Below are 27406 nucleotides of genomic sequence, written 5' to 3' on the forward strand. Positions count from 1 at the left end.
CCATGGCAATTATCCGCATAATTTGGAAATGCGTTCATAAACTCAAAATCTTGTCCCGATGCTGCTATTATGCGGATAATAGCAGCATCAGAGTAATGCGGATAACTCTTGTCCTCCTCCAATTTTACGACCAAATTATGCTGCTATTAGCCGCCTAATTCATTTTAATGGGGTTTATGAAAGGGGTATTAGATTTTCCCTTAATTTCAGGAAACATATGCCCATTTTTGCATCTGATTTGTGAAAAATGGGCTAAATTGTAAAAGATCATAATTTACATCCAATTAAGATGAAATTTTCAGAGGTATATTTGTTATATTTTTCTCTTTTTATTCATGTTTTATTGGGCAGGACTAGCCCATCAAAGTGGGCTTAAAATGACAAATGAAGTAAAAGACAAACACTACATGTAGATGTTATATAGCAGCAATAGCTTAGCTCAAGCTTTAATTTAATCTCAATCATGATTTTTTTTCTCTCTCTCATTAAAGAGAATCAAATGAATGACAATACTCAGCATGGATTCATACAGTACGAAACATATTAAACCATTTGGCCCATATTCTAAAGTCCGATTTAACTTAGGCTATGGTCTAACTTTGTGTTAAAATTATGGAAAGCCAAATGTGTCAAAATTGCATGTTTCTTGTCTTGACTTGGCTCTTTCCTCATTTTTTCAATGATGAAGAGAACGATTTCAGTAATTATTCCCAGTCAGCTAAGAATGATCAGGATCCCGTCTCACAAAGAGTTATGATTGATCGGATCAATCGTAACTCTATGGAAATCCATCAGTGTCATACTTTTTTCTACAAAAAATTTTGCACAATGTCCTCTGTAAACAAAGAGAAGTGCAGTGAATTTTCAAGAAAACAATGAATGCATGAATATACATCATAGCTAGAAATTATTTTGAACAAACATGCATAATAGATGTTGAAGTTGCTGGCCGTCCATAGTTACGATTGATCAGATCAATCGTAACTCTTTGTAAGACGGGGGCCCTGAGCTGGCCAATTGAACTTGTACTGTTAGAGATTCCTATTATACAATAGGTTATCCATACTTTAACCACAAGTTAGACCATAATCTTAATTTCAACACGAGTTCAGAATAAGGGCCTTTATCTCCAAAATAGCTTTACAGACATATATAATACAAACCAATCTCTTTCCAGACATCCACACCTATAAGCACTGGTAGTCTGCAACCAAGGGCATCTGCACAAAGGATTGCCTTCTGTGTTTGGGGGGGATGCAATAGATGTCCCCCCCCCCATGAACAAAGGACAATCCTCTGCCCCGACGCCCATGTCTGCGACCACCCGACAGTCCTTGAGTCTTTATGCAACAACACACTCTCTAAAACAATGTTTAAAATATCACCTTAATAACACGTACCCCAAGTTGTTTTGTGTCCGGACAGGTTGTGTGTCCTGACGATCAATTTAAGAAAGGCATTTGGAAAAATTTACAAGCGAAGTTTCATCAATTTTTAGTACAAAATGTTAGGAAATATATTAGAGAAAACAAAATAGATGATAACAACTATTGAATTCATATTTTTAGTGTAATCCAAAGAAAAAAAAGACTTTAAAAAATTCTAATACTCAATTCCAATCATTAATAATCCATTTTTCCATATAATTCTCAGAAATTATTTCTTTTTCATTCACATGCATGCTCAAAAACTGTGATTTTGAGCATAATTTTGGGAGGCCCTCTATTGGTGGAAAGTAAAACATATAGCCCATAACTCCTTTTTTTCTATTAGAGAAACAATCATTCAAAGACTTCAACTACGGTAAGTTTAGGGCCAGGCAATATGAAAAACAATTGTCTGTAGGTCCAATAAACACTGGCTGTGCAAAAAGGTATTTATCCACTAGATCAAGAAAACCCACAGAAAATAAAATATCTAGACATTCCATTCTTCCATTCACCACATATTTTTAACTGAGGACAACGATGTTATATCATAACCTTGTACATGAGGGAACTCCAAGCTGTTCATTCAATGAGGTTGGGCGCAATTGACGATACAGATTTGTAGATTGTGATGGGTATCATAGGCAGATTTTCATCTCAAAACAATTTCTAATACCTATGATCGTGATGATAAAGGACCTCTATATACCAGTATCCCATCAGAGAAATGCCCAAGAATTTAATAAGAATCATCTTAAATTTCTAATTTTCAGAGCATTGATATTTTGAAAGTAATTTTACAGAAGCTATTTGTTTAGTACTAGCCATACACATAGGTTCACTGAAACAAATGCAGTTTATCATAAATATGAAACAAATTCATGTATTTGAATTCATTAAAAAATGTTGGCCATTCCTTGTATGATAAATCATTGGACAGGAACAAAAAACAAAAAAACTTGTAAACATGATCCATTAGATTTAGATGGAAAGCACTGGATTAAAATCACGAATAAAAAATGGCAAGATAAAATACACATACCAAGACAAATTATTACAAAAGAAACATTATATTTCATTATCAATTTTGACAATTTGAATTGAAATTGAATTTTAAATTTACCACAGAAAATAATTCATAAGGTTTGACATAATCTGTAGGCATACTGGCAAAACTAGCAGCTTTTGGGTTTCCCGTTATCCAAGATGAAGAGACTGCATTAAAACCTTATCAAAGTTGCTATCAGCCAATCAGATTGATTGATTACAGTAGCTTTTTACTGTTATTGCGAATTTGTTATTATAACAAGTTTTATGAAACTGGCACCAGAACTATTGGACAATATTCAAACATAGTCTGACATGTTAACAAGATACTACTGGACCATACCACACACCACTACTCCATCATATGCTCATTTTGAGCATAAATTCATATTCTACAAACATATAAGTAAGAATTTTAATAAATTGTCAATTCCCCCTTCTACAAAATAAAAATTTTAATAACCGGGGGGGGGTTCACAAAGATTTAAGTGTGCGTTAGAAAAGGCATGACACATTCGTCAGATCATGCCAAGGACGCACACTACTGCATATTAATCAGGAAGATTGCGCGTTGCATATCATGTATGTGTCGGCATCTATTAAAGTGCAACTCTTAAGCCACTTTCATACTGACAGCCGGAGTGGAGTTACTTCGGAATCCAGAAGGAGTTACTCCACTTTGGAGGGCGGTATGAAAATTTCTAGGATTAGTTCGATCCGGATTCAATGCGGAGTACTCAACCAACTTCGAAAAGAGGGTTACAAACGGAGTTGGTCTGATCTAGTCAGCACCGGAAATGCGGTATCACCTCTCATTCATTTCCACACAAACGGCGCGAAAACGACTGCCTTGCCAGTTTGAAAGGGGGTGTAATTTCGGTCCGCAGTACAATCGTATCAACTCACTCCGGGGTTACTCCGGAGTAACTCCACTTCGCCTTCAGTATGAAAACGGCATAAGTCTTACTTCAATCTTTGTAAAACACCCCTAGGTTACTTTTTTCTTTGATTTTCAATGGTGATTTTTTGGAAATAAAAATAAATGCACCTGATCTGAGTTTACAATAATGATTCAAATCACAACATCGATAGCTCAACGTAGAATTTGTCCCCAAACCACCAACCTAATTTCCAGTTGATGGTATGCAGATGTCAAAAGCAGCCCAACACCAACACCTAGATTTGAGATATAACTTCTAAAATTACCCCAGCAACAAATTATGACATTCATGAACAAAAAAAAGATTCTAAGAATCTTGGGCTGTATTGCTCCCATCATCAATTTCCATTGTGGCCAGCCTCGATTGCCCTTCAGTGTCTGAAAATGCACCACTTCCTGCAAAAGAGTTTGGATCCGATTCTAGTTCCTGGTACTGTTCGTGCTCTTGTAAGGATTCATTCAAGGGGTCAGTGTTCAGGTTTGATGCTTGTACTGTAATATGACTGTCCATAACTACATGAAGGCCATCTGGGTTTGCCTGAGGTCTTGACCTTGAACTGACTTGATCGTCTGACGTTTGATCTTCCATTAAAAGATGGGAAGACCTTGACCTTGGTGTTTCTGATATAGTAGAACTTCCTTCGTCGACTTCGCCTGGAGAAAGACTGTCACTTGTGCTTGAATTTACAACATGAGTGGCAGGTAAGTCCAAACTTAGATGCTGTCTTCTGCTCTGAATAGGGCGCCCTCTGGAGTTCAAACTTTGACTTACACCGATCATGTTCCTCTGTTCCTCAGGATCGCTGCCATCCGATTCCTGGCTCATGGATTCAATGAATCTGACTGGAGGCCTGCTCAGGCTGCGATGTCCATACGAGATGGTAGATGATCGAGATGACGATGACAGGCCAGAGCTGCTCACATCTCCACCGGGTCCAACAACATGAAATGCTGAACGTTCCCTTCCCATCGACGAGGAACGGATTCCGTTTCCTGAAGAAGTACTGTCAGGTTGCTCAAAGCTATCTGGCGAGTCCAGCCGAAGCATCCGGCATGACTGACTTGATGCTGGGATATCCCTCTCCGTAGACGCACGCCGAGTGGGCACCACTAGTGGAGAGACAATCCTTGCTTCTGGATTAATCGAGCTAGGAAATTGGGTAGAGTTTGTCTCGGACGGTTGACGGCAAATAGCATTTGTTGATGCAAGTCTGCTTATGGTATCAGAACCTTGATGGCTGACTGATGCACTGTGCCTTTCTGCTTGGCACTCTTCTGTTCTTGAATTCTCAGTGCCACCATCCTGTCCTCTCATAAATTGGTCACCATGATTACCAACCTCTGTGCTTGCATCACAGCTTTCGCGGCGTTCACTTCCACCGATTCCTGATGAATTCTCCCCACTATCATCGCTCTCTCCTGTCGCGTCATCCTGTAACACCCGACGTTGATGCGATCCAGGTGGCCCCTGCATCTCCTCCACATCGTTTTCGCCACTTCCTTCGCTGCTCCCTGCTGCCCTCTCCTCCACAAAGGTGCCGCTGCGAAGAGCCTCGTAGACATCGCTCCTCCGTTCAGCTATCCTCTCCCTGCCCGCCACGTGGCCCTCGTTCCCGAAATCAGTCTGGGTGGACATGTTCTGCACCATGCTGTTTCCTGTCTGGGTAGACTGAGACACCGATGCCTGGCGGGATGCTTCGCTTGATGGACTGCCGGTCTGAGAGTTGGACAGTCGGACAGCCATCATGCCAAGTTCTCTGTAGCTTCGTCGACGTTCCACCATGTCCAACTGATTAGCCGTGGTGTCACAAAGTTCTGATGTTGATGTGCCTTGACTAACCACAGGTTCATCTTCATTGTCCAGCCTGCAATAAACAACGAATCAAATTCAATGTAAAATCATGAGATACTGTATATCCAGGGCCCCATCTTACAAAGATTGACAATTGATTGGATCAATCATAACTCTACGGAAATCCATCTGTGTCATAATTATTTCTACAGAAAACTTGCAAATTGTCCTTTGTAAACAAAGGAGAACACACCAAATTGTCAAGAAATCAATGAATTTATGGATATACATTCATATCTAGAAATTTTTTTGAACAAACATGCATTTCATATGTTGACGTTGCTGGCTTCCCATAGTTGCTATTGATCAGATCAATCGCAACTCTTTGTAAGACAGGCCCCATGTAAAACACATTTTTATTCAATATACTTCACAACACATCTGCGTTAGGGTACTCTCTTTGATACAGCAATAAATAATAATACATATGCAATTTATAAGGTGCTATATCAATCTCGTTAGAGATGCTCAAGGCACACAAGTGAAAGGGGAGTAAAACAAAACAACAAAGGAAAAAATAAATATTCGACTCAATCACTGATAGAAAGGATAGTAGGTAACTCTATTGTTTAGGCTAAATGTTACGACAGACTGGCTATCACCGATCTCTCGTGGGAGGGAATTCCATACCGAAGGCTTTTGCATAAAAAAAGCCTTTTCCCCCAATTTCTTTTTCATTTTGCTGGGTTGGATTTGAACCCTTAACCCTTTGTTTATTAAAGATTGAAGGGACAGAACCACAATGCCTCAATGAAATATACATGAAAAGTTAGCTTACTTTGGAGTGCAGAAGCAAAGGTCCCCTCTGTTTGTCCCGTAGACCAGACCAGCTCCGGGGTCTTGGGATCCATCGAGCAATGTTCACGCTAACAACCAATCTCTGCTGGGGGTCTAATGGATGAATTATACGATTGACGAACGTCATCGAGTCCTCACCTGCTTCTGGCTTTTGAAGCTGGTAGACATCGGCCATTAACTATGAACAAGAAAAGTTTGTTGAATAGGTAATTTCTTTAATATGGTGGTGGTGGTGGTAACATTTTTACATGATTGCTTTATTAACAGAGGGCGAGGGAACTGGTATTGGCTTTACAAATGGCACTAGCAAACCAATTGGGATTGAATCCTTGGTCACTGAAATCTGAAACCACCGCTTTACCAAATGAGTTATGATTTTAATCAGTAAAAGGAAAAATACTGATACATTTATGAATTGTGGCTAAAAACACTATTTGCATTCGATATGTACACAAATTCATGTTTTTGAGCAATTTTAGGTCTGCATACACTTACAAAATGTTGCATACTTTCGGAACCGCGTACCTGGGGGTCACAAAAGTTGCGCGAGACTTGAAAGTAAAAAGTCAGCAAGTGACGCAGTCAAAAAACTTCCCGGTGGATTTATCCCCCCCCCCCCCCCCCCGTCTTATTAGGGTTAAAGATCAAAGTTCCGAAGAGTAATATTAGGCATTTGTTTAGCACCATCTATATAGAAATAATCTATCGGAGAGTGGGGATATCTCCATTTTTGTATTATTATTTTTGTTCTGATGTACTTACTGTTCTGATGTATTCATTTGCAATACACTATGTACACTTATGTTAATGTATCTGTTGTCAGCAAAGCACTTGTTATGTTTTGTTTTTATGAATATATGACAAATAAATTGACTGGAATGAATTGGATTACGGAACCTTACCCCATGAAACATCTGCCACTGGAGCCTTCTTGCAGCCAGACCGACAAGAATGTAGTTTCCAGAGGGAGATAGACTTACAGTGATGGCATTGGGTCCTGAAATAAGCATGAAAAAAATAATGTTTAAAAACAAAAATATTACATGTGGATATTAATCAACTGTACATGCAAATACCAGAGCCGTATAGACTAACAGTGATAGCGATGGGTCCTCCAATCAGTACGAAAACAAAATCATAATCCTCCATGGATGTTTCATTCTTAATTCACCGTTTCTCACATATTTTTTGAAATCAAAATTGTTAGTACATAGCAAAATATATCAACATACGTTATGAGTATCAAATTAAAGCACAAATTGCTGTAAAGGTAAAATTTTCCTTTCTCTTTTCAATCAATGTGATAGTCTTTTTAAATTCATATAACTAAAATAGTGAATTCCCACACAGTGTAGGCTAATCGATGTATCATAATAATGAAAATAATAATATGTCCATTTATATAGCGCGGATTATGTGCATATACTCAACTGCGTTTTGATACTTGGTATCATATCATTACCCCAGCCGCAGCTGAGACGCCATATTAATAGGTGCTAAAGCGTTTGAGGAATAGATCCTACCGGTCACCCATTTACCTCACCTGGGTCGAGTGCAGCACAATGTGGTTAAATTTCATGCCAAAGGAAATTACGCCATGGCTGAGATTCAAACTCACAAGCCTCTGTTTCAAAGTCCGGAGACTAATCCACTGGGCGACAACGCTCCACACTAAATCGATGGAAGGTCTTACTAAAAGTCTTAATAAAGAGGACTTCTCCAAGATTATGTCTTTCTAGTAAGCACCCCTCTGTCTCTATTCTGTTAACCAGTGATTTATCTTTCCCTTTCTTTTTTCTTTTTGATCCAGTGTGGTACCATGTTAAGCAGTCTCTACAGTGTAGTCCCACATAGTGTAATCCGTATGTCTAAATGGATGGAAGATCTTACCAAAACTCTTAGTAAAGAGCACTTCTCCAAGGTTGTGTCTTTCGAGTGAACAAACCGCCAGGACGCCATGATCCGGAAACCCCATGTGACTCGGGATAAACGCAGCCAGACGGCGATCGCTCGAGATATCAACGCTGGCATCGTTGTGGATCTTACACTCTGCGACGATCACGTTACTTTGTGCTATAAAAAGAATGCAAATTAGGAAAGGATGTAATGAAAAATCTCGATTTCATGTACAACTATATACAATTGTATACAATATACAATATCACCCAACTTTTACGAGTCAAGGTAGCATTAAAGACACAACTATGTCTCTTTCTCAATACATAATCTAGTCAAATCTATATTCAATATTATATGATGTTTGTGATTTATATTATCTTATTTTCATTAAAAACTTTCTTTGTTTTTTTCACTATTCCTCACAAGACCAGACTATATATAGTGTTATATCCTACATAGATTGAATCCTGTATAGTGATTGGTTCAAATAGCATCATGTGACCGAATATATTTCAACTATAATGTTGCGTGACGTCAGACCTCGATATATTTTTCGTTATACCAATATACTGACATCATTATTTCAGAAAACTGGATATCTAGCTAAACTCTCGGGCAGAAAAAAAGAGAAAAGAAGGTAATTCAACGCAAGTAACCGGACTTAGCAAGCTCGGCGCATATATTTTGGTTATAAATTATTAAAAGAAGGATATAAAACAAATTTATCAGGCGTTTCATTCGAAAGCTGAAGCATAGTGTGAATTATTAATCCTCGGTCGGACTGGCAAAACTACTATATTTGCCTCGAGGCTTCGCGCCTCAGGAAAAATAGTAATTACCAGACCAACCTCGGATAAATAATTCCACTATACTTTCTCAAAGCCTGATATATTTGTTTATCATTCATTTACTAAAGTCTGTACTACAATATTACTGGGCAAAACATAAATACGGACATACATTTTACAGTCTTTTACGAGCTCTGACAAAAAAGAAATATCATTAACACAGGTGTGTTCTTACCAACCAATGAAATGAAAATGAAAAATGAAAATCCATAATTTATTGTTCGAAATAGACATGAAATGAAATACTCTGAAAATTTGCTTTGCCCATTTGATCGTGGGCCCGGCAGCCACCGTGCAGCACCACATCGACGAGGCTCTATCCCTTTAATTGTTGAACGCCAAACATGGTAGCAGCAACTCCCATCTTTTAACGTCTTTTGGTCTGACGGGGCCGGGGTTTGAACCCCCGACCTCCCGGTTGTGAGACGGACGCTCTACCAACTGAGCCAACACACCGGTTGTACATGTACCTCTATGAGAAGAAAACATTCACACATAATTTGGGGGCAACACCCTTCCTGTGACCTTGATATTTGGGTAAATTGCCAATTCATCTACTACTCGTTAACACACCACACAGTCTACCTTCTTTCAGTCTAATGCCATTCCGTCCATCAACATTTCGTCTAACAACCATTTGGTCCAATAACCATTTGGTTCAATCACCAGTTCGTCTCATAACCGGTTGGTCTAATGTCCATTTTATTTTCATTTATTTCGCCAAATTAACACATAGTCCAATTAGACCAATGGTGTATGGACTTAATGGATATTGGACCAGCTGATTATTACATGTAGACAAAATGGTGAGTGGACGAAGTGGTAATTAGACCATGTGGACAGTGGACGAACTGATGGGAGACCAAATGATAGTAGATGAGTTGGTAATTGGACGAATTGGCATCTGTTATCAGATTTTAATGACATTTTCAGCATTTTGCTCGTGAGATTTTACACTATTTAGTATCAGCACACAGTAGTACAGTGTACCCCTTTAAATAGCTTACCATCTGTGATGTCTGGTAGGTAATAATCCGACATATCCCACCATTGAAGCCTATGGGTGCGGTTACTGATGTTATTTGCAACAGCCATTTGGCCTCGCCCTGCCAGTGCATCTGGATGAGTGAGAGAAAAGAGAGTAGCTTTAGAAAGTCCCACAGTTTCAAAGAAGTTTAATACTAACAATACAGGTTTATTTACCCAGTTCTGAAAACTGTTCTCCCAGCAGGCCCTGCTATCATTATTACCTCGGCTCTAGCTGGGCTGCCTAGGGGCTCAAGCATTCAAGGAATTTCAAGGAAATTTGAAAGTCAACCATAAATGCCAGTTGCGGTAATAATCAGGGATGAGAGTATTGTCCTTTTTGTTAAAAAGAAATCTCCGTAAAGACGCGTAAGCGTATAGTGCAAGCGTGTTTGAAGTCAATAAATTGACGCAATCTCACCCCTCTGCCACACCTCCTGGCGGAATGGATTTTAATTGGTTGAGTGATATGAGAGAGCTTTAAAAGCGCGTTTCTAATTGGATATTGATTAAAAAATAGGTGTGTCTTTCAGAGATAAAATGAAGATAAAATGGTTCTCAGAATACCAATTCGGAGAGATTTTAAGGGTATTTTATCTCACTGATTTTAACGGAGATAAAATATTTTATTTTATCTGAGATAAAATGGATCTCAGAATACCACCCCTGAAAGTTATTTCAATAGGAATCCAATAAAGTGACCGGTCAAGTGTTTGTATATACATTTATGAGCAAAGAATTTGTGCTGAATAAGTTAGTAGTAAATAGGTAATTGCTTAAAATTGAATGGAATTAGCATGGCATTCAAGCCATATTTCAGGTCATTTTTTCCAAGCAAGAATAACACACTGTCCCACATGTGCTTATTTATGTTGGTAATCTTAATTGTAATACTTTTCAGTTCAGATTTCATGTTTTCAGAGATTGATTCATGAACCAGATGTAAATCTACCAAGATATGATAGTAAACCTTGAATTTAAAGACTTTCTCTTAAAATCATTGTTTCCTGCAGCTACAGGTCTTTAGCTGAAAAGGGAAGTCCATGTTATTTACACCAAATATATCTGGGCCAAATACAAACAAAAAAAATACAGGATCATGATCAATTTGAAGTGTTCTATGAGAATTTACTCCATTCTAAGCTAGAAGTACCTCATCAAAAATAACTATGCATCCTACATTATACTTACTTGCAATGGCTCTATTGATAGCATAATGTACCGATGGTGACGGAGGCTGTGTGTTATCAAACAAGCCTAGATAGGGTTAAGCTAATTATACCATGTCTAGAGTAAAGACTAGACTCCAAACTCTCTGTCTTTGTCAAGCAAGAGGTAGTCACAGTACATAGTAAATCTACATCTAGTCTCACTACTTCAGACTGCATTATGCACTATGCCTAGATAGGGTTTAAAAAAAACTTTGGGGAAAAAACATACCCTACATACGTTTGACCCCGCGATTGACCATTGACCAGTCTTTCAAAACCACCCTTTTTCTTGAAAATCTGTGTTTTTGATACCCTTAACAAGTCCACACGCGGATCGCGTCCAAAACTGAGAAACACCACTTTAAACATGTTTTTTTTGCTTACGCGTTTGTACAACAATATATTTGACTGGGCGTAGACCAGTCGGTGGCCTTAAGCTTCATGTAAGAGTGCCCTCATGTCTGAAAAAATGATGCACGAAAATCAGGAAATTACATTCACAAAAATAACTGTGCAGCCTACATTAGACTTACTTGCAATGGCTCTGTTGATAGCATAATGTACCGATGGTGACGGAGGCTGTGTGTTATCAAACAAACTTGTACTATAATGACTGTGTAGGACCCGTCTCCTGCAAAAGACAAAGGCGAACAAATATTTCATCAAATCCTCTTTTGATTATCGACTATGTGGCTTTATATGTATCTATAAGAAGTAGAGCAAGTGTGCAACAATAAGACACAGACTTCCCAGTATTTCAAGAAATCAAAGTTCCCTGATATTTATTTGATTTTTTCCTGATAAAGTCACAAACTTCTGGATAATTACTTAAACTCATTTCAAATTTTAAACTTGTGGCATCACTCCCAATTAGATCTTTAGTTTACACAATCATGTTTAAAAGTAGAGGCCTTGTCTAGGTAATGCACTACAGATATCTGAACTGCAGTCAAATAGGCTATACAAAAGAAAATCATACTTAGCCATCTACTAATTTTTGCTTTGATATGCAAAAATTCTTTAACAGAGTCTGACTGACTACTTTTGATTTTGGGGCCTATCAAATTCCCTGAATTTTCTGTGACAAGACATTTTTGTTTACAGAGTTTTAAAATCAAACCTGATTTCAGAATACAGGACACTGCGTATTAAAGTGAAACCGGACTGACCTGAGAGCCGTGCGATGGAATCCAAACCTAGACGGTCTTCTTCTTCTCATTCCCTCACCCGACTGGCCTTCATCATCCCCCTGTCTACCCAACGACTGCTCCCCAACAACACTGGGGTTATACCGCCGGCCTGCGATGTTCATCTGCCCCTGGAGGGAACGTCGGCTCAGCTGCGGCATGGCCCTCCGTCGTCTCGATGATCCTTCCGGCAACGATGACCCTTCCCCCTCCTCCCTCGATGAAGATTGCAGCTCCCCGGATAAGCCCTGCCCGAACCTGCGACCTGCAGCGCTCAAATTACCTGGGAGGGAGCGCCAAGACAGTTGAGCTGCGACGGTAGTTTGAGCAGAGGAGAAGATTAAAGATGTCAGAGACACAATGAACTCATTTTCATTATGAACCTACAAAGCTAAATCATACTCAGAACCACAATTATACTTTTCTATTTTTAGCTTTAAAGACAGATATAATTTAGAAATGAAGCTGGTAAACCTTTGAAATATTTAGGTACATGTATACTCTTCTGAGGACTTTTAATATTGAAATAGATACCTTGATATCTTGCTACACTTCTTCCTCTAACAGACATGGCATGACTAAGGGCAGTAGGGAAGTGTGACCCGCTGGATTCTGCATTCGGCTGTGTGCGTGGTCTTCGGGAAGGAATCCTGGCAACATAGGCGGTCTCTGCTCTTGGCTGGATTGACGACGGACCAGCTCTTGTGTCCGTCACCACCGCAACCTGGACATTCTCCCCTTCAACCTCCACCATGACCGGTTCCGCCTCCCTGGACTCTTCCATAGACACGGGAGGGGTGTCTGAATCATCGGAGGGGATGACAATCTCCTGTGGCTGTTCGTTGACAGGGCTGGTGCTATCCGCTTCGACGGGTGCCGGGCGTGGCAGGGCAAACTCGTTAGTGAGATTCTGAGACAACTGAGAGAGGCTGTTGGTCGGAGGATTAGAAGCAAAGTTGGCAAGGTTTGACAGCGACTCCACAGAATGCCTTGTCCTCTGTTCTTGCATCGTGCCTGTAAATCTCCTCTCTCGTGAGGTAGAAGCCTCGTGCGCCGGGAGGCTGGTACGGGTTAAATACCCAAGAGGTTGCGCAAAGCTACTTGGGTAGTTTGGGGGATCGCCAGGAACAAACCCCCTCTGGTGGCGGCTTCGTAATGCGTTCAATGTCACGGAAGCCGCATACTCCCTCGCTTGTTCTAATGTGTCCATGGACTCTGGAGACATTGGACGATTCATAGAAGACTCTCTGAGGGGATCAAATTAAGAAAAAGTTATTCGTATTAAACACCAATTTAGCTCAGTGAAATTTTTAATGATTTTTTTTCATGCACTCAGAAGCAGATAATATTACATAGATGTTTTACCCCTGCACTTCATTGCATATCCAGAATATTGCACTAAATAGCAAGCAATATAAAAAAAATACTTTAGCCTTACCCTTTCATAGCATATCAGAAATATATCACTCTATATCAGTCAATATTACACAAATATCTTATGTTCAAGTGCTCTTCTTTCATGTCATATCAGAAATATTACACCCAAGAGCAGTCAACATTGCATAACAACCTTGCCTTTCTTTCATGGTATATCAGAACTATTGCACTCAAGATCAGTCAATATTACATCAATATTTTACCCTTGCACTTCTTTCATGGTATATCAGAAATATTTACACCCAAAAGCAGTTCAATCTGCATAACTCTTTTACCCTTGCATTTCTTCCATGGTATATCAGAAATATTGCTTTCTTGAGCGACGAATACAACGGTACATAAATTTTAACCCTTCATTTCTTTCATGGTATATCAGAAATTATGCACTCAAAAGCAGGCAGTATTACACTCATATTTCATCCTTGCATTTCTTTCATGGTATATCCTTAACATTGCACTCAACAGCAGTCAATATCAAATAAATATTTTACCCTTGCTGTCCCTGTAGTATATCAGGGGGTATAGCTGGTTCTGGTATTGAGGGGGCGGGGTATGTATCAGGTTCCAGAGGCTCCGGGTCACTCTCCTCCGACCCTTGGTTGGAGTCTTGAGCACTGCGAACAAAATAAGAAAAGGTGCTGCAGTGAAAAGAATGGTAATGGTTGGATTCAACTCATTCAGTGCAAATGGCACACATGAAAATTGAATATTACTCACACCTTAGATACATATGCTCTACGGGGGCCGTACGATGAGTCGAAAACAGCCATTTTATTCATTTTTATTCAAACCGCCTATATGTAGCTAGTACAAAAAATTTTAAAATGGCCATATTTTACTCGCCGCACGGCCACCATAGAGCAAATGTGACTTAAGTATAACATTATGTAAAAAAAATTCAGCGATTACTGATAGATAAATGAGTCATCACAGCTGTGATTATACATATAGCTGCAATGATCACATTTATCATATTCCAGGATTCCTCCATAAAAAAAAGCATTGATATGTACATCATTGGTGATATGCAAATGAGAAAGCTGATGATGTCACAAACTATGCATGTATTTTTTGTGTTTTATCATTTGAATTTAACCCGTTGCCAACGGGTGCCGGCTATATACATGTACGGTTCCCTAAAACTCATTCATGTACGGGAGCCGTATATAGTCGGTTCCCCAAAGGCTATTACTCGCATCCATTTGCAGGCTTTAAAAATACAATTTCATACTATGTTTCTGCCTTTTCTGTGTTATAATTACAATGTCCATTAATTAAACTACACATTCCAGAAAGTCATACGTTTTTACCTTTTGTTTCTATAGTTTATAAAGCATTATAAAACGAGTTATGCTTCGATGAGAGTCCAATATTGGCGTACAGTGGGCATTGCCGCGATGGAAGCTTGATTTCAATGATTTTCAGTTTCGCAGAACCACGTATATACCGTAATCAATAAAAGTGAGGGAAAATAATGGGAGCAGCGAAATGCAACCCAAAACGCACGCAGAGCTGCGTGCGTGCGCTGATATGATCAACGATAGATCGATACTATATTAGATTGCTTGTGAGGTTTCAAAATGGCGCCGTTGATAAAATATAGGAAGAAGAAAAATCATGGTTTCAGTTTATAACACATCGATTTTTGTTTTCTTCTTTCATTTAGGTGCATTATTTTGCCTCTTGAAAATGGCTGTCATAATATTCAACTTCATGAACTGATCAAGCTAGATCAAACTAGAAGAGAGTACACGACTTTAAGTTGATATCGATTTCTATAATCCTAAACAAAAAGTGTATACAGCTGGCTATTGAGAATACCTCGGATCGTACATACACTCTATTTTGTTCTAACGATACGGATGGGGTAATTGATGGAGGCATGGCCCCCTTTCCTTTGAAAATGACAAAAGGGCATCCAGCGAAGATCAATAAAGTTGCCACTTACTAACAATGTAAAAGAGTGACTTGAAAGGGAAGGATGTACGGATGAATTCACCCTTTGTCAGTTTGGTTTAACACCAAAGAGTGATAAACGCCGTGACATAGGCATAATCATGCTAATGAAGACTAATATGTGTTATTTACAATGTACAAAGTATATGAAGCATGTTTTATCCATATAATCTCATTATATGAATTTTCAAAAAATCTAAGGTTTCCCCAATTGATTTTATTCTGATTGAGCATGTTATCGTGGTTTGGTTTGACCTGCATATAAAAAATGTGATGCGATAGGAATCCAGAGCATGGAGTAAATATGCATTCCATGGATATATTATTCGAGAAGATAGAGGGAATGAAAAGCAGAATATATTAAAATAAAATATTTATGTTTATGTCTGCAAACAGGCCTATAATGCTTTTCACGGAACAAATGATGTAAGCCGGGTAATAAATAAGTAGAGCGCCTTGATCACAATGTTAAGCAAGACTATATCAAGGGAGAAGGGGGGGTCTATAAATAGGAAGTATAAGAACAATAAGATGAGACAGAGATCGAACAGAAGAAGAAAGGAAATGAGGATGATAAGATAAGAAGAATATCGAAAAAGAAGAAGAATATGAGAAGAAAAGAAATGAGAATAATAATTTTGATAATAATAAGATCGAAAAAGAAGAAAAGGAAGAAGAAAGGAAGGGAGAATGATATTATGATAATAGTAATATCGAAAAAGAAGAAGTCCAAGAAGAACTTCAAAACCCACATCACAAACAATACATTCTCAAAGAAGTCACTCTGTGCGGACATAATTATAGCACTTGAGCGACAGGTGAGCTCTGAACTCCGTGCAGCCAAAACAGGAAATGAACTACGCATGCGCGAAAACTATCGATCGATCAATTCACTCATCGTGGATCGCACACACGCTTTTGTAATCAACGATCCAGCTCGCACGCACGGAACAATGGAGCTGTTCGAACTTGACATGGTCGGCTGATCAATCTCGTTTGGGGTGTTAGAACCTATTCTACTATGCCGTCGCGAACGGGTTAAATAGGCCATTTTGTAAAGATTGGTTTCCTCAAATGGAACATGATAGGTCATTATTTATTAACTGTGATAAGGAGCTTCTTTATCTCTAATTTCATTTGGAAAAATGTGATAAAAGTTTAGTAAATGTGAACAAAGGAATGTAAAGATGAATTACTTCTCGTCACTATTGCTCGCATCTTGTTCAGGTAGCAAATTGGCAATGCCAGTCAACAGGAAGTGGCCGAGTGAGTCAAACTTCACCAATCTGGAATTGAAAATGAAATGAAATAAAAATATCAATTTACAAGAATTTTAATCTGTTCTTCTGCTATTCTCCAAGTAAATTGGGAAAATACACAAATTTGCAGGATTTCATATTCATTTTGGAATGGCTACTCTGATTTGAAGAAATAATGTATGTCAACAAATTACAACTTTACACTTTACAGAATATGCAGAAAATCAGATATTAGGATTAGAACTATAGGAGGTAAATCCAAAGCTGTATACCTCAAGGCCTAAAGGTCAAGTCCAACCCAGACAAATATTGATTTGAATCAATATAGAAAAATCTAACAAGCATAATACTGATAATTTCATCAAAATCGGATGTAAAATATTTTCCTCAAAACAATAATATGCACAACTCAGTGAAATGCGAATGGAAGAGTCGATGATGTCCATCACTCACTGTTTTTTTTATGTGTTTTATTGAATCAATATAATAAAAAAAATATATATGTCAATGATTTTAACAATAATAGTAATGTGTTTGTTTTTTGTTTGAATTATACAATATTGAAATTTGACAGAATTGACAATAACGTAAAACTTGACTGAACCACATAATGGTAAACAATGTTAATTCCACATGTTCAGGGAGGAATAAAACTCGATTTCACATAAGGGTCAGAAAATAAAAATATTTCATATTTCATATAGTAGGTTACAAAAGAAATAGTGAGTGGCTGACGTCATCAGTCTCCTCATTAGCATACCGACCAGGATGTGCATATACATTGTAACTGTTTTGTGAAATTAAGAAAAACTTCAAAATGCCATAACTTTTTTATTTCACATCAGATTTAGACAAAATTTTTATTCAAATCAACATTTTTCTGGGGTGGACTTGACCTTTAAAACATTACCAGGGGCAAAGTCACGCCAAGCCCCATGTTATTGTACCCCCTGCACACTACTTACCTGACAGTTTCAAAGGTACTGTTGGTCTGCACGCTGGTGAACGGGGATGGCTCGTTCCAATCCCAGAGAAAGATTTGGTTGCCCGTGGCTATCGCGAGGAGTCTATCCCGAGGGTGAAACGAGAGGGATGTGATGGTGGTTCGGTTCGGAGAGCACCATTTCTCGCTGCTACCCTGTAATTCAAGAGAGAAGAATGGCATTGTGATTTGCTTCAACTAAATGTGGAATTCAAATCCAACATGTATACATCCATGTTGGCAGATTTGGGGCCCATTGCAGAAAGAAAATGCAACTAAAAAAATCAGGAGCAGATCTAATGCAGACATTTCATTGGTTGAAAGCAAAGTCGTGCTTGATTTTTGAAGTTGCATTTGATCGCAGCTCTCTCTGCAACCTGCTGCTAGTGTGACATCATTTGATCTTCCATAGTCTACATGTAGAAAGGAGGGAATAATCAAACTTGTCTTGGTTACTGTTTTTGTTTAGAATACTTTCAAAAGCAATATGGACAATAGCCACTTCATGAATGAAGAGATGTGAAATGCAAATTTCAAGCAACTTTTCGAGAGGTATTTTTTCCTCCATGTCTAATCAAACGTATGCCACAAAAGGAATAGGCCCCAAAAATTGGGTTACAAGAAAATACAGTGAAAATCATTAAATCAAAGCAAAATCCAATACGCACAACATAACTGTGCATGGTTGAAAATCTGCCAATCAAACATTTCACATGTAACAGTGTTTAGCAAGCTTTATTAGCATGGAAACTCAGTTTTCTCTTAGATTTTCACTACTTATAATTTAATATACATGCTTTTGTACATGTCTACAAAGAACACTATAATTAGAGCACTAAAGGACACGAGACTGGCATTTCAGAAAGTGGAGAACTAGCAGGGATGTCGTCAAGGCCAGTATTTCTGGGTCAAGAGGCTGCAGGAGAAAACCTTCTCCCATAGACTTTGTACACGTGGCTTGGAACAAGGCCAAGACCATCATTTGGTCTTGGCATTGTGGCATGCGCCTGTAATCCAAGCTGTACTGTAGTTACAAATTGCTGCAGAGGTTTAAGGTTCGAGCCCTGGTCACGTCTTTTGGATGGTGACGTTAAAGGTCGGTCCCAGACGTAAATAATCATATCTGATTGATACACATCTGACAAAACTCAAAGACACACACACACTCAAGGCCAGGCTCACGTACATCCCAGAAAACTGGGGTCTGCAATGCATGAAATTATGTGTATTTACCTGAAGATCCCAGACGCGAACCTCGCCACCCAGGCACCCGGAAGCCAAGATCTCCTTCGAAGAGGGATGAAACATGATGGTCCATGGGGTCCGAGGGTGACCCACGAGGGTTTGTATACACTGCTGGGTCTTGACCGTCCAGATATAGATATGATGGTTGCCATGGGTCGAAGCCATGAGGGCGCTGTCATGGCTGAAGCTGACCAAGAAGGTGGAGCGGACATTGCTTTGAAGCATCAAAGGCTGCATAGGAAGAACACATAAAAGAACACAATACAGTGTGTCCCACAAAAAAATTCAACATAGCAAAACCATTTGAACGGTCTTTACTTATCATAAAATCAAGCTTTTCTTCTTCATTTTGATTCAAAATACATGTGTGATATGAATGGTTCAATTCATGCATAGATGATTTAGAAAAAGGAAACCAGGACTCCAAGTTAAACTACATTGTAGTTCTAGATCTTTTTGTACTTTTTGAAAATGAAATGGAAGGTATTGCCAATAATGGTTCAACAACCTTTCGATCAACCAACCTGGGTATCATATTCATCATCTTTTTCGAATTCTAGATACTAGCATCAAAATTGTTATGAGATAGATAACTCTCAGTTTAGGGTCTACCGTAATGACAAGCAGGCCGTGGGGTTTTTTATTTGCAAAAAAATAATGATTCTTATTTCTTCTGATTTTCTCGAGATTTTTGGCACACATACTCTTCAAAATTAAGGAACAATATCAACTGAAAATTTGTGGAGTTTTAAAGGAGAAATCCATGTTAAAGCTTGTGTATAGTTTTGGTAAATCCACCAAAATGCACCTATCACTATTCCAATTCATTGCTAGCTAATATGAATGGATATGCCCTACAACAGTTATGATGTGGAGGATATGAAATGAAAATGTGTTTTACAGGATAAATTTTGCGATTTTACATGAAAATTTAACTTGATCGGGTCACCCGATCAAATTAAAATATCTGTGTGTTTTTGTCTTTCAATCAAATCCTATTCCAAATCATGGAATGGGCTGAAACTTTCAAGATATGTTCTTTGTCTGTAACTTTTGGATATCTAATCACTAAAGATAAGTGCTTGAATGCCCATTTTTTTATTTAAAACAAGCATCGCCGAGAGAGGGCGCTAGATATCCAAGATTTGAATATTTGAAATTTTCTCAGAGAAGTGCAGTTGGAAAAATATCTAACGGTCTCTACGCTTCAGTAAGACTGTCATATTAGATGATATTCGATTATCAATCACATTATTGACCCTTTACCAAAGCTATACACAGGCTTTAAATCATTACCGGTAGTTTAATTATTAGACATTATGCCCCATTCCCCATGGGGGGGGCAGTCAAATGTATTGCTGTACTCATGCGTGACCAAATTATCTCCAAACACCCCCTAAACAAGTTTTTCTCTGTGTGGAAAATAACCCCCAGAAACAAGTTATTTGCAGGCTTCATTTACACATTTTGAATTATGACACCTCAACAAGTTTGGTCTACTTGCTAACAAAGCTAAAAAATAGACAAAACTATGTTCATGGGTAGTGCATGCCACCCAGGCCCCAGTGCAGTAAAGTTTAAGTAGCACAAAGGTCAGAATAACGTTTTATAAAATAGGTGTATTATTTCAAGCATCGCAATTGGCCAATACGCGTCACATGACATCCAACTTTTTTGGTGCACTGCACGGCAGTACAAAAGGTGCACAACGAAAATTGATATTGCACGCTCGAGCAAACCAGTGTGGTAGAAGTCCCAGGAAAAGTCCAACAAAACTGTCCTGTAACTTTTCAAGAATTTGTTTCTGTGTTGCTATTTTATTTTACAAATAATGCACTTGCTCTGTCGTGCATAAAATTAAATGCAGAGAAAGCTCGGTTTCTTCAGATGATGCACACTGGGCACTCGCCGCCAGCGGCTCGTGCACAGTGCGGCACCTATCTAAAGAAACCTCGCATGCTCTGCATTTCCACTAACGCACTCCGCTGCATGCATTATTTTAAAAATCATCATGAAGTTGAATTTCAATCAAAAATTTCTTGTATTTCACACAAAATTAATCAAAATCTTAAGTGCCAGATGGAAGGCAAGATTCCAAAGTCAAATTCGCTTGACGGAATTATAAAGTAAGTAAAGGGTTTCGCTGGTAATGCAATCTCAAAATTCCATGGCTATCGACTAACAAGTGTCATCCCAAATTCATCACATAGCCTAACGTTGATTATTTTAAAAGCCCTGGGCCCGAGGAAAAAAAAAAAGCTTGGGGAAAATCATTTCGGGAAAAAAACATATTTACCGGGCAGTACCCTAATTACGTTTTACCTAGACCAAAAGCTTCGGTCTCTGGTTTGGCTCAACTAACCAAATACAGAGACCGAAGTTCTAACTCGATCTGTACAGGGACTCAATAGCCATGTTTATATATTGAGTTTGGATAAACCAAGGAGTGGGAGCTGCGCGAGAGACGAAGTATGGTAGTGGATCGTATTACCGAACACTTTTCATGAATTTGATCATTTCAAACACATTATTCCAATAAAATTCACCAAACTTTCACCATAAATACACAAATACCTACAAAATATAAATATGCAGAAATTTTGCCGAAATTGTTTTTCATTTTTACAACATCAGCTTCCCACTGGACCTCTCTTCGCAAGTGAAATATTTTGGTCACTAGAAAAAGGGATCGTATTTCTGAACGTGTGTTTTCTATCGGAAAAGTTGGGAAAACAACAAAGTCACTTATGAGATTTTTTGGCCATATTTTGTTTTATTTGAGGTTATAAAGACTTCGAAATTGTGTTTTTGATCATTTTTCATCATTTTCTATTCAAGTTTCCTTTGGAAGGATGTTGCAAAGGTTTGAGCGTATTTGATTATTTTCTGACGCATATGATGCGCACATTTTTTTTCCTTTTAAGTTTATTTTCCCCGATTTGGTGCATTTCAGGCCAAAACAGAATAAGAAACTTGATTTGGTCCAGTTCTTTTTATATATTTTTATGAAATATAGACAAAAATCGATGAGCCCCGTCAGGGGGAATTTGCATTGTTAACCCCGCTAATGGCAGCTGCACGATCATGAGCCGTCTTGGTACGCGAGGAGAAATTTTGACAAAATCTAAATGTTAAAAAATTCCTCGAAACAGACGGCTGCCAGCTGTCTACGTTTGACCCCGCAGTAGTCTTTCTTTCATTTTCACAACCACCCTTTTTCTTAAATTAGTGTTTTTGATAGACCACCCCTTATTCCTTAAAACCAGTACGACAATACACCGACGGTGGACTGTACTGTTTCCAGAAGAAGAAGAAGAAACATTGAAGGAATAAGGGTAACGTTTAGGCCTATATATGTGCTCGCGTGGCCCGCGTCCAAAACTGAAAAAAAAAGAGCAGAGCTACCAAGTCTCACGCATTATGCGTGAGACTCAAGCATTTTGGACTCTTGTTCATCCCCTCAAATCTCTGTCTCACGCAACTATCACAGCCTATCCCCATATACATTGTACACAATGTCTGTGATCTCACTCAGATTCACAGAAAATCTCTCGCATTGCTGGTCTTTGAACTTGGCATCTCTGAATTTGAGTCGAGTTCTTTCTCTTTTTTATGCATTTTTTGGTTATGCAGGAGTACAGCAATATATTCATATTATTTTACTGGTCCCTGGGCCCCAGGCCCCATTCAGTCTGTTAGTCATTAGTGTTACTAGTATAACGTCGCGTTTTCGTCGCTGGATCAATAAATAACCTCACTTTATTAATAGACTGTGGGATGGACAAGGAAAATGTCTCTAGTTTTTCATTTCCGTGGGGCGGCAAATACAACCACGGTTCTTGGACATGAAAATATGTAAAATATTATGAGTGAATACATGCACAATGTTGCCATCGGTAAATTCTGCTCCTGACCTCAAAATTAAAATAATAATATGCAAAATCGTACCATTGATTCGACTGGAAATTCCGCCATTCACCCCGTGTGTTAAGGACTTCCGTGAACGTGCGCAAGCGTGCACAATGCATGTAACCTCGTTCGCGTTTTATTTTTTTTTATTCGCTGTACATGATACGTTATATACAGAATATACGATGGTGGATAAGATGTCGTCGTCTTCGTCGTGTTTTGACAGCGAAAATGACGATTTATCACTAGCAAATATATGCTACATGCACGTCTTACCCAAGGAAAGAGGGCCAGTAAATTCCTTTCAAGTAAAGAGCTAGAACAAATTTAAGCCTTTGCTGCATTCGTTGATGTAGACTACCTGGGACTTCAGAATAAAAATAGCTATTCGTGCAGCAGAGAAGTTTGCGATTGACTTGCATGCAACCCGGCCCATCCCAGGGAGCAGTGGCTTAACAGTGCAGGGGGGGCAAGCTATCCCCCCTGGCGGAGTTCACCGGGAACTTAAAGGGGAAAAAAGAAAAGGGGGAGAATGAAAGGGGAAAAAAGAAAAGGGGGAGAATGAAAGGGAAAGGGGAAAAAGAGGAACTGGAAAAGGAAAGAAAGAAGAACAGATAGATTGTCATGAAAAGGTGATTTTATTTTTTTTTAAATAAGCATGCAAAATCATAAACAAAATCTTGTTTACCGTGGCGTACAGACCAAGAAAAAAAAAAGGAAAAGGAAAGAGAGAAGGGTGAAAAATATGTTATCTTTAACATTATGTCAAAATCTGAAATTGGATTTTTGTAATAAAAATTTAAAATTTTTTGCTCACTTGCATTGTTTTTTTTTACCCGATACACCATATCGCCCCTCAAAATGTTGCCTCATGACACCATTGCCTGCCCCCCCCCCCCTTTGAGAAACAAAATACTAAAATTTGTAATGTAAATATGCCATTAAAACAAAGGTGTGCCCCCTCTTTTGAAATTGAAGACCCTTTTTTCGTGTACGAAATATACTTCATTTGTGGGTGAAAACCTTTATTTAAATTTTTTTTTTGCTTGTCAATTGGTTGAAAAACTTTTTTTTGGGGGGGGGGCTGGTCGAAACTTTCCTTTTGAAAAATTAGCCCCCTTTTGGAAAATCATGGATCTGCCCCTGATAAGACCGGAGATTTTTTTGCTCTCCCCTCCTGCATGGCCACCGACCCGTAACGCTCCTGCCCATCCCGACCAGCATTGCAGCAAGAACCGAATGGATCACACTAACGTTATATATGTAACGCGTTACATCTTGCTCAGAGCCAGGTCAAACATCGTTCGTATCACCAGCATTCCAGCAATCAAGCTATCGAAGGTGTAAAAGATACAGAGGATGATTTTGAGATGGTGATCCTTGTTATAGCGATCTTTGTCCATGCCAAAATTGTTTCACTTTGTGCTTTTGCATTTCATTCTCTGCAAAAGTGAAGCAGTACAAGCTTTGATGATTTTTGTATAGGTCTAGATTTCTTAATTAAATCGATACATAATGTGACTCATGTCATGACTTACTTCACCGCCACATTTACAAGCCTATGAATAGAAGACGAAGTAAGTCATGAGTCACATTATTCATCGACTCAATTAAGAAATCTAGATGTAGACCTATACAAAAATCAAAGTTTGCACCGCTTCACTTTTGCAGAGAGTGAAATGCAAGAGCACAAAGTGAAAACAAATTACCTTCGATCGCTTGATTGCTCAATACTGGTGATATACGAACAATGTTTGACCTGGCTCTGGGCAAGATGTAAACGCAGTAGGCCTACATCAAACGTCTATTATTATTTTGATCCATTCGGATCTTGCTGAAATGCTGGTCGGACGTCGGGCTGGTCTGCCGGGGCTGGGCTGCATGCAAGTCAATCGCAAACTTCTCTGCTGCACGAATAGCTATTTTTATTCTGAAGTCCCAGGTAGTCTACATCAACGAATGCAGCAAAGGCTTAAATTTGTTCTAGCTCTTTACTTGAAAGGAATTTACTGGCCCTCTTTCCTTGGGTAAGATGTGCATGTAGCATATATTTGCTAGTGATAAATCGTCATTTTCGCTGTCAAAACACGACGAAGACGACGACATCTTATCCGCCATCGTACATTCTGTATTATAACGTATATCATGTACAGCGAATAAAAAAATAAAACGCGAACGAGGTTACATGCATTGTGCACGCTTGCGCGCGTTCACGGAAGTCCTTAACACACGGGGTGAATGGCGGAATTTCCAGTCGAATCAATGGTACGATTTTGCATATTATTATTTTAATTTTGAGGTCAGGAGCAGAATTTACCGATGGCAACATTGTGCATGTATTCACTCATAATATTTTACATATTTTCATGTCCAAGAACCGTGGTTGTATTTGCCGCCCCACGGAAAGTCACAATTTTAGCGACCATCCCACAGTCTATTAGCCTAGGCCTACATAAAAACAAGCACTCGGGACCAAAGAATTACAAACGCTCGTCTTACTTACCACAATTTTAGAAGAATACTTGGCACTAATAAAATCTGCATAATTTCTAAGGATATCATTACTTCCAGGCTTCCTTTTAATCCCAATTTCCCGATCTCTTACGCCTCGCAATAATTTTTTCGGGAGTTTCATGATGTCCCTCTTATGATTTTAGGCGGAGACGCAAGCGGCACTAGCTTCAACCGTGGCAAAACAGTCACACGGAATCGGAATAGTATTTGATCGATTTGTATCGTGTGCCGTTAACGTCAGCTAGCACATACTAGCTTTGATCGGTCGGGATCTATGTTTAGGGTGTGACTGTTAGGCCGTATACACTTGTTTTACATTTGGGAAGGTACGACATCCCGACGGCATCGCATCGGAACGCGTTAACCAGGGGCGTATCCAAGACCTCCAAAAGAAGGGGGGCACATTTTGCCGAGGAAAATTTTACAAGCCCCCCCCCAAAAAAAAAAAGGTAAATAAATAAAATAATTTTTTTTTATAACAAAAAATTTAGGATATTTCGCCCCAAAAAAAATCAGAAAAAAGGTCTTCACTTTCAAAGGGGGGGGGGGGTACTGTTTTAGTGGACCCATTTCCATTATGCTCAATATTATATCCCCCCCCCCCCGTTTCCCACCCACTCTCTCTCTCTCTCTCTTAATGGGGGGGCGAGGTTATCATGAAAAATGGGATTCCATAATGGTAAACACGTCAAAGATTAAATTTCATCATTGGCCGGCGTAAAAGCAGAGGCCTACCATGCCTACTGTAGCTGTACATAGTTTGAAAATTGTAACAAAATTACCAATTGATCGGGGGAAAGGGTCAGTTGCTTGCCTTCAGGGGCAGAAATCTCTCCCAAAAGTTAGGGGGGACACAGGGGCGGATCCAGCCTTCGCCAATAGGGGGGGCGGAAATTTGATATTTTCCCCGATCGGCAGCTCGAAGATGATTTTTGTTTGTTTCTTTGCAGGGGTAGTCCTCATTAGTCACTTCTTAGCTTTATTCTTATAAATTGATATATGATATTATAATCCTTGTTCATATGATGCGAGCGCTAAGCGTGAGCTGATTTTTTTGGAAATTTTATGTATTTTTTCCTAAAACTTGAACTGATTCTGGGCAATGTTTATCCTGAAAAAGATGTGTATCCAACTTAATAATTACCACGAACGCAAAGAGCGAGCAGAAATGAACTGATGGAAACGATACCTGTTAAAATAATATTTAACAATGAAATAATGCGAGCGCGAAGCGCGAGCTGAATTTTTTTTGACATTTTCACCTAAAGAATGGAAATTCTAAGCACTTTTTGTAACTCAAGCAGAATAGGTATAAGTAAACAATTAATGCGAGCGGAAAATTTCGAGATTTAGTCCTATAATATTTACTGAACGATACACTTTCTAAAGAAAGAATGGAAAATTTAATCAGTTTTTGTAATCATGAACAAGATAGCTATATAATTTAACGATTGATGCGAGCGCGACGCGCGAGCAGAAAAAAATTCGAGATTTAGACCTAAAAACCACTCTGTTCATGTTTTGTAAGTCATCAAAAGGATGAGTAATATGGGGTCTTCCTACATTAATAATGCGAGCACAAAGCGCGATCAGAAAAATTTTGATATTGTGATCTGAAACTGGATAATGATTTAAATTAGACTGAGAACAAGTTGAGTATCTGAATAAACATGCGCAAGCGTGTTTCATATTTAGACCTAGAATCTAGGCATTTTATATACAACTTTAATCATGAAAATCGTGAAAGTTTGATATTCCGATCTGAAAAAGAGCTTTATATTTCAAGCACTTTGCAGAAAAAATGTAAGGTGCATGGGTATGGATCGCACTTAAAAATATATTAATACTTTGAGTTTTGACATAGGACCT

At 38.8% G+C, this 27406-nt stretch overlaps 1 protein-coding gene across 1 annotated transcript; it reads right to left on the reverse strand.

Moving 5' to 3' along the window:
* Positions 1–1541: 1541 nt before the first annotated feature.
* Positions 1542–25714, reverse strand: LOC121421120 (activating molecule in BECN1-regulated autophagy protein 1-like). The gene is given in 14 exon segments (XM_041615757.1): positions 1542–5279; positions 6045–6103; positions 6105–6242; positions 6967–7061; positions 7955–8137; positions 9819–9929; positions 11582–11679; positions 12218–12545; positions 12770–13482; positions 14164–14286; positions 16825–16914; positions 17853–18025; positions 19103–19345; positions 25527–25714. Coding segments are annotated over 14 exon segments (4044 nt in total). The 5' UTR covers positions 25659–25714; the 3' UTR covers positions 1542–3721.
* Between the last annotated feature and the right edge of the window lie 1692 nt (positions 25715–27406).

This window comes from Lytechinus variegatus, chromosome 9, assembly GCF_018143015.1.
Source record: "Lytechinus variegatus isolate NC3 chromosome 9, Lvar_3.0, whole genome shotgun sequence".
In the NCBI taxonomy this organism is placed as follows: domain Eukaryota; kingdom Metazoa; phylum Echinodermata; class Echinoidea; order Temnopleuroida; family Toxopneustidae; genus Lytechinus; species Lytechinus variegatus.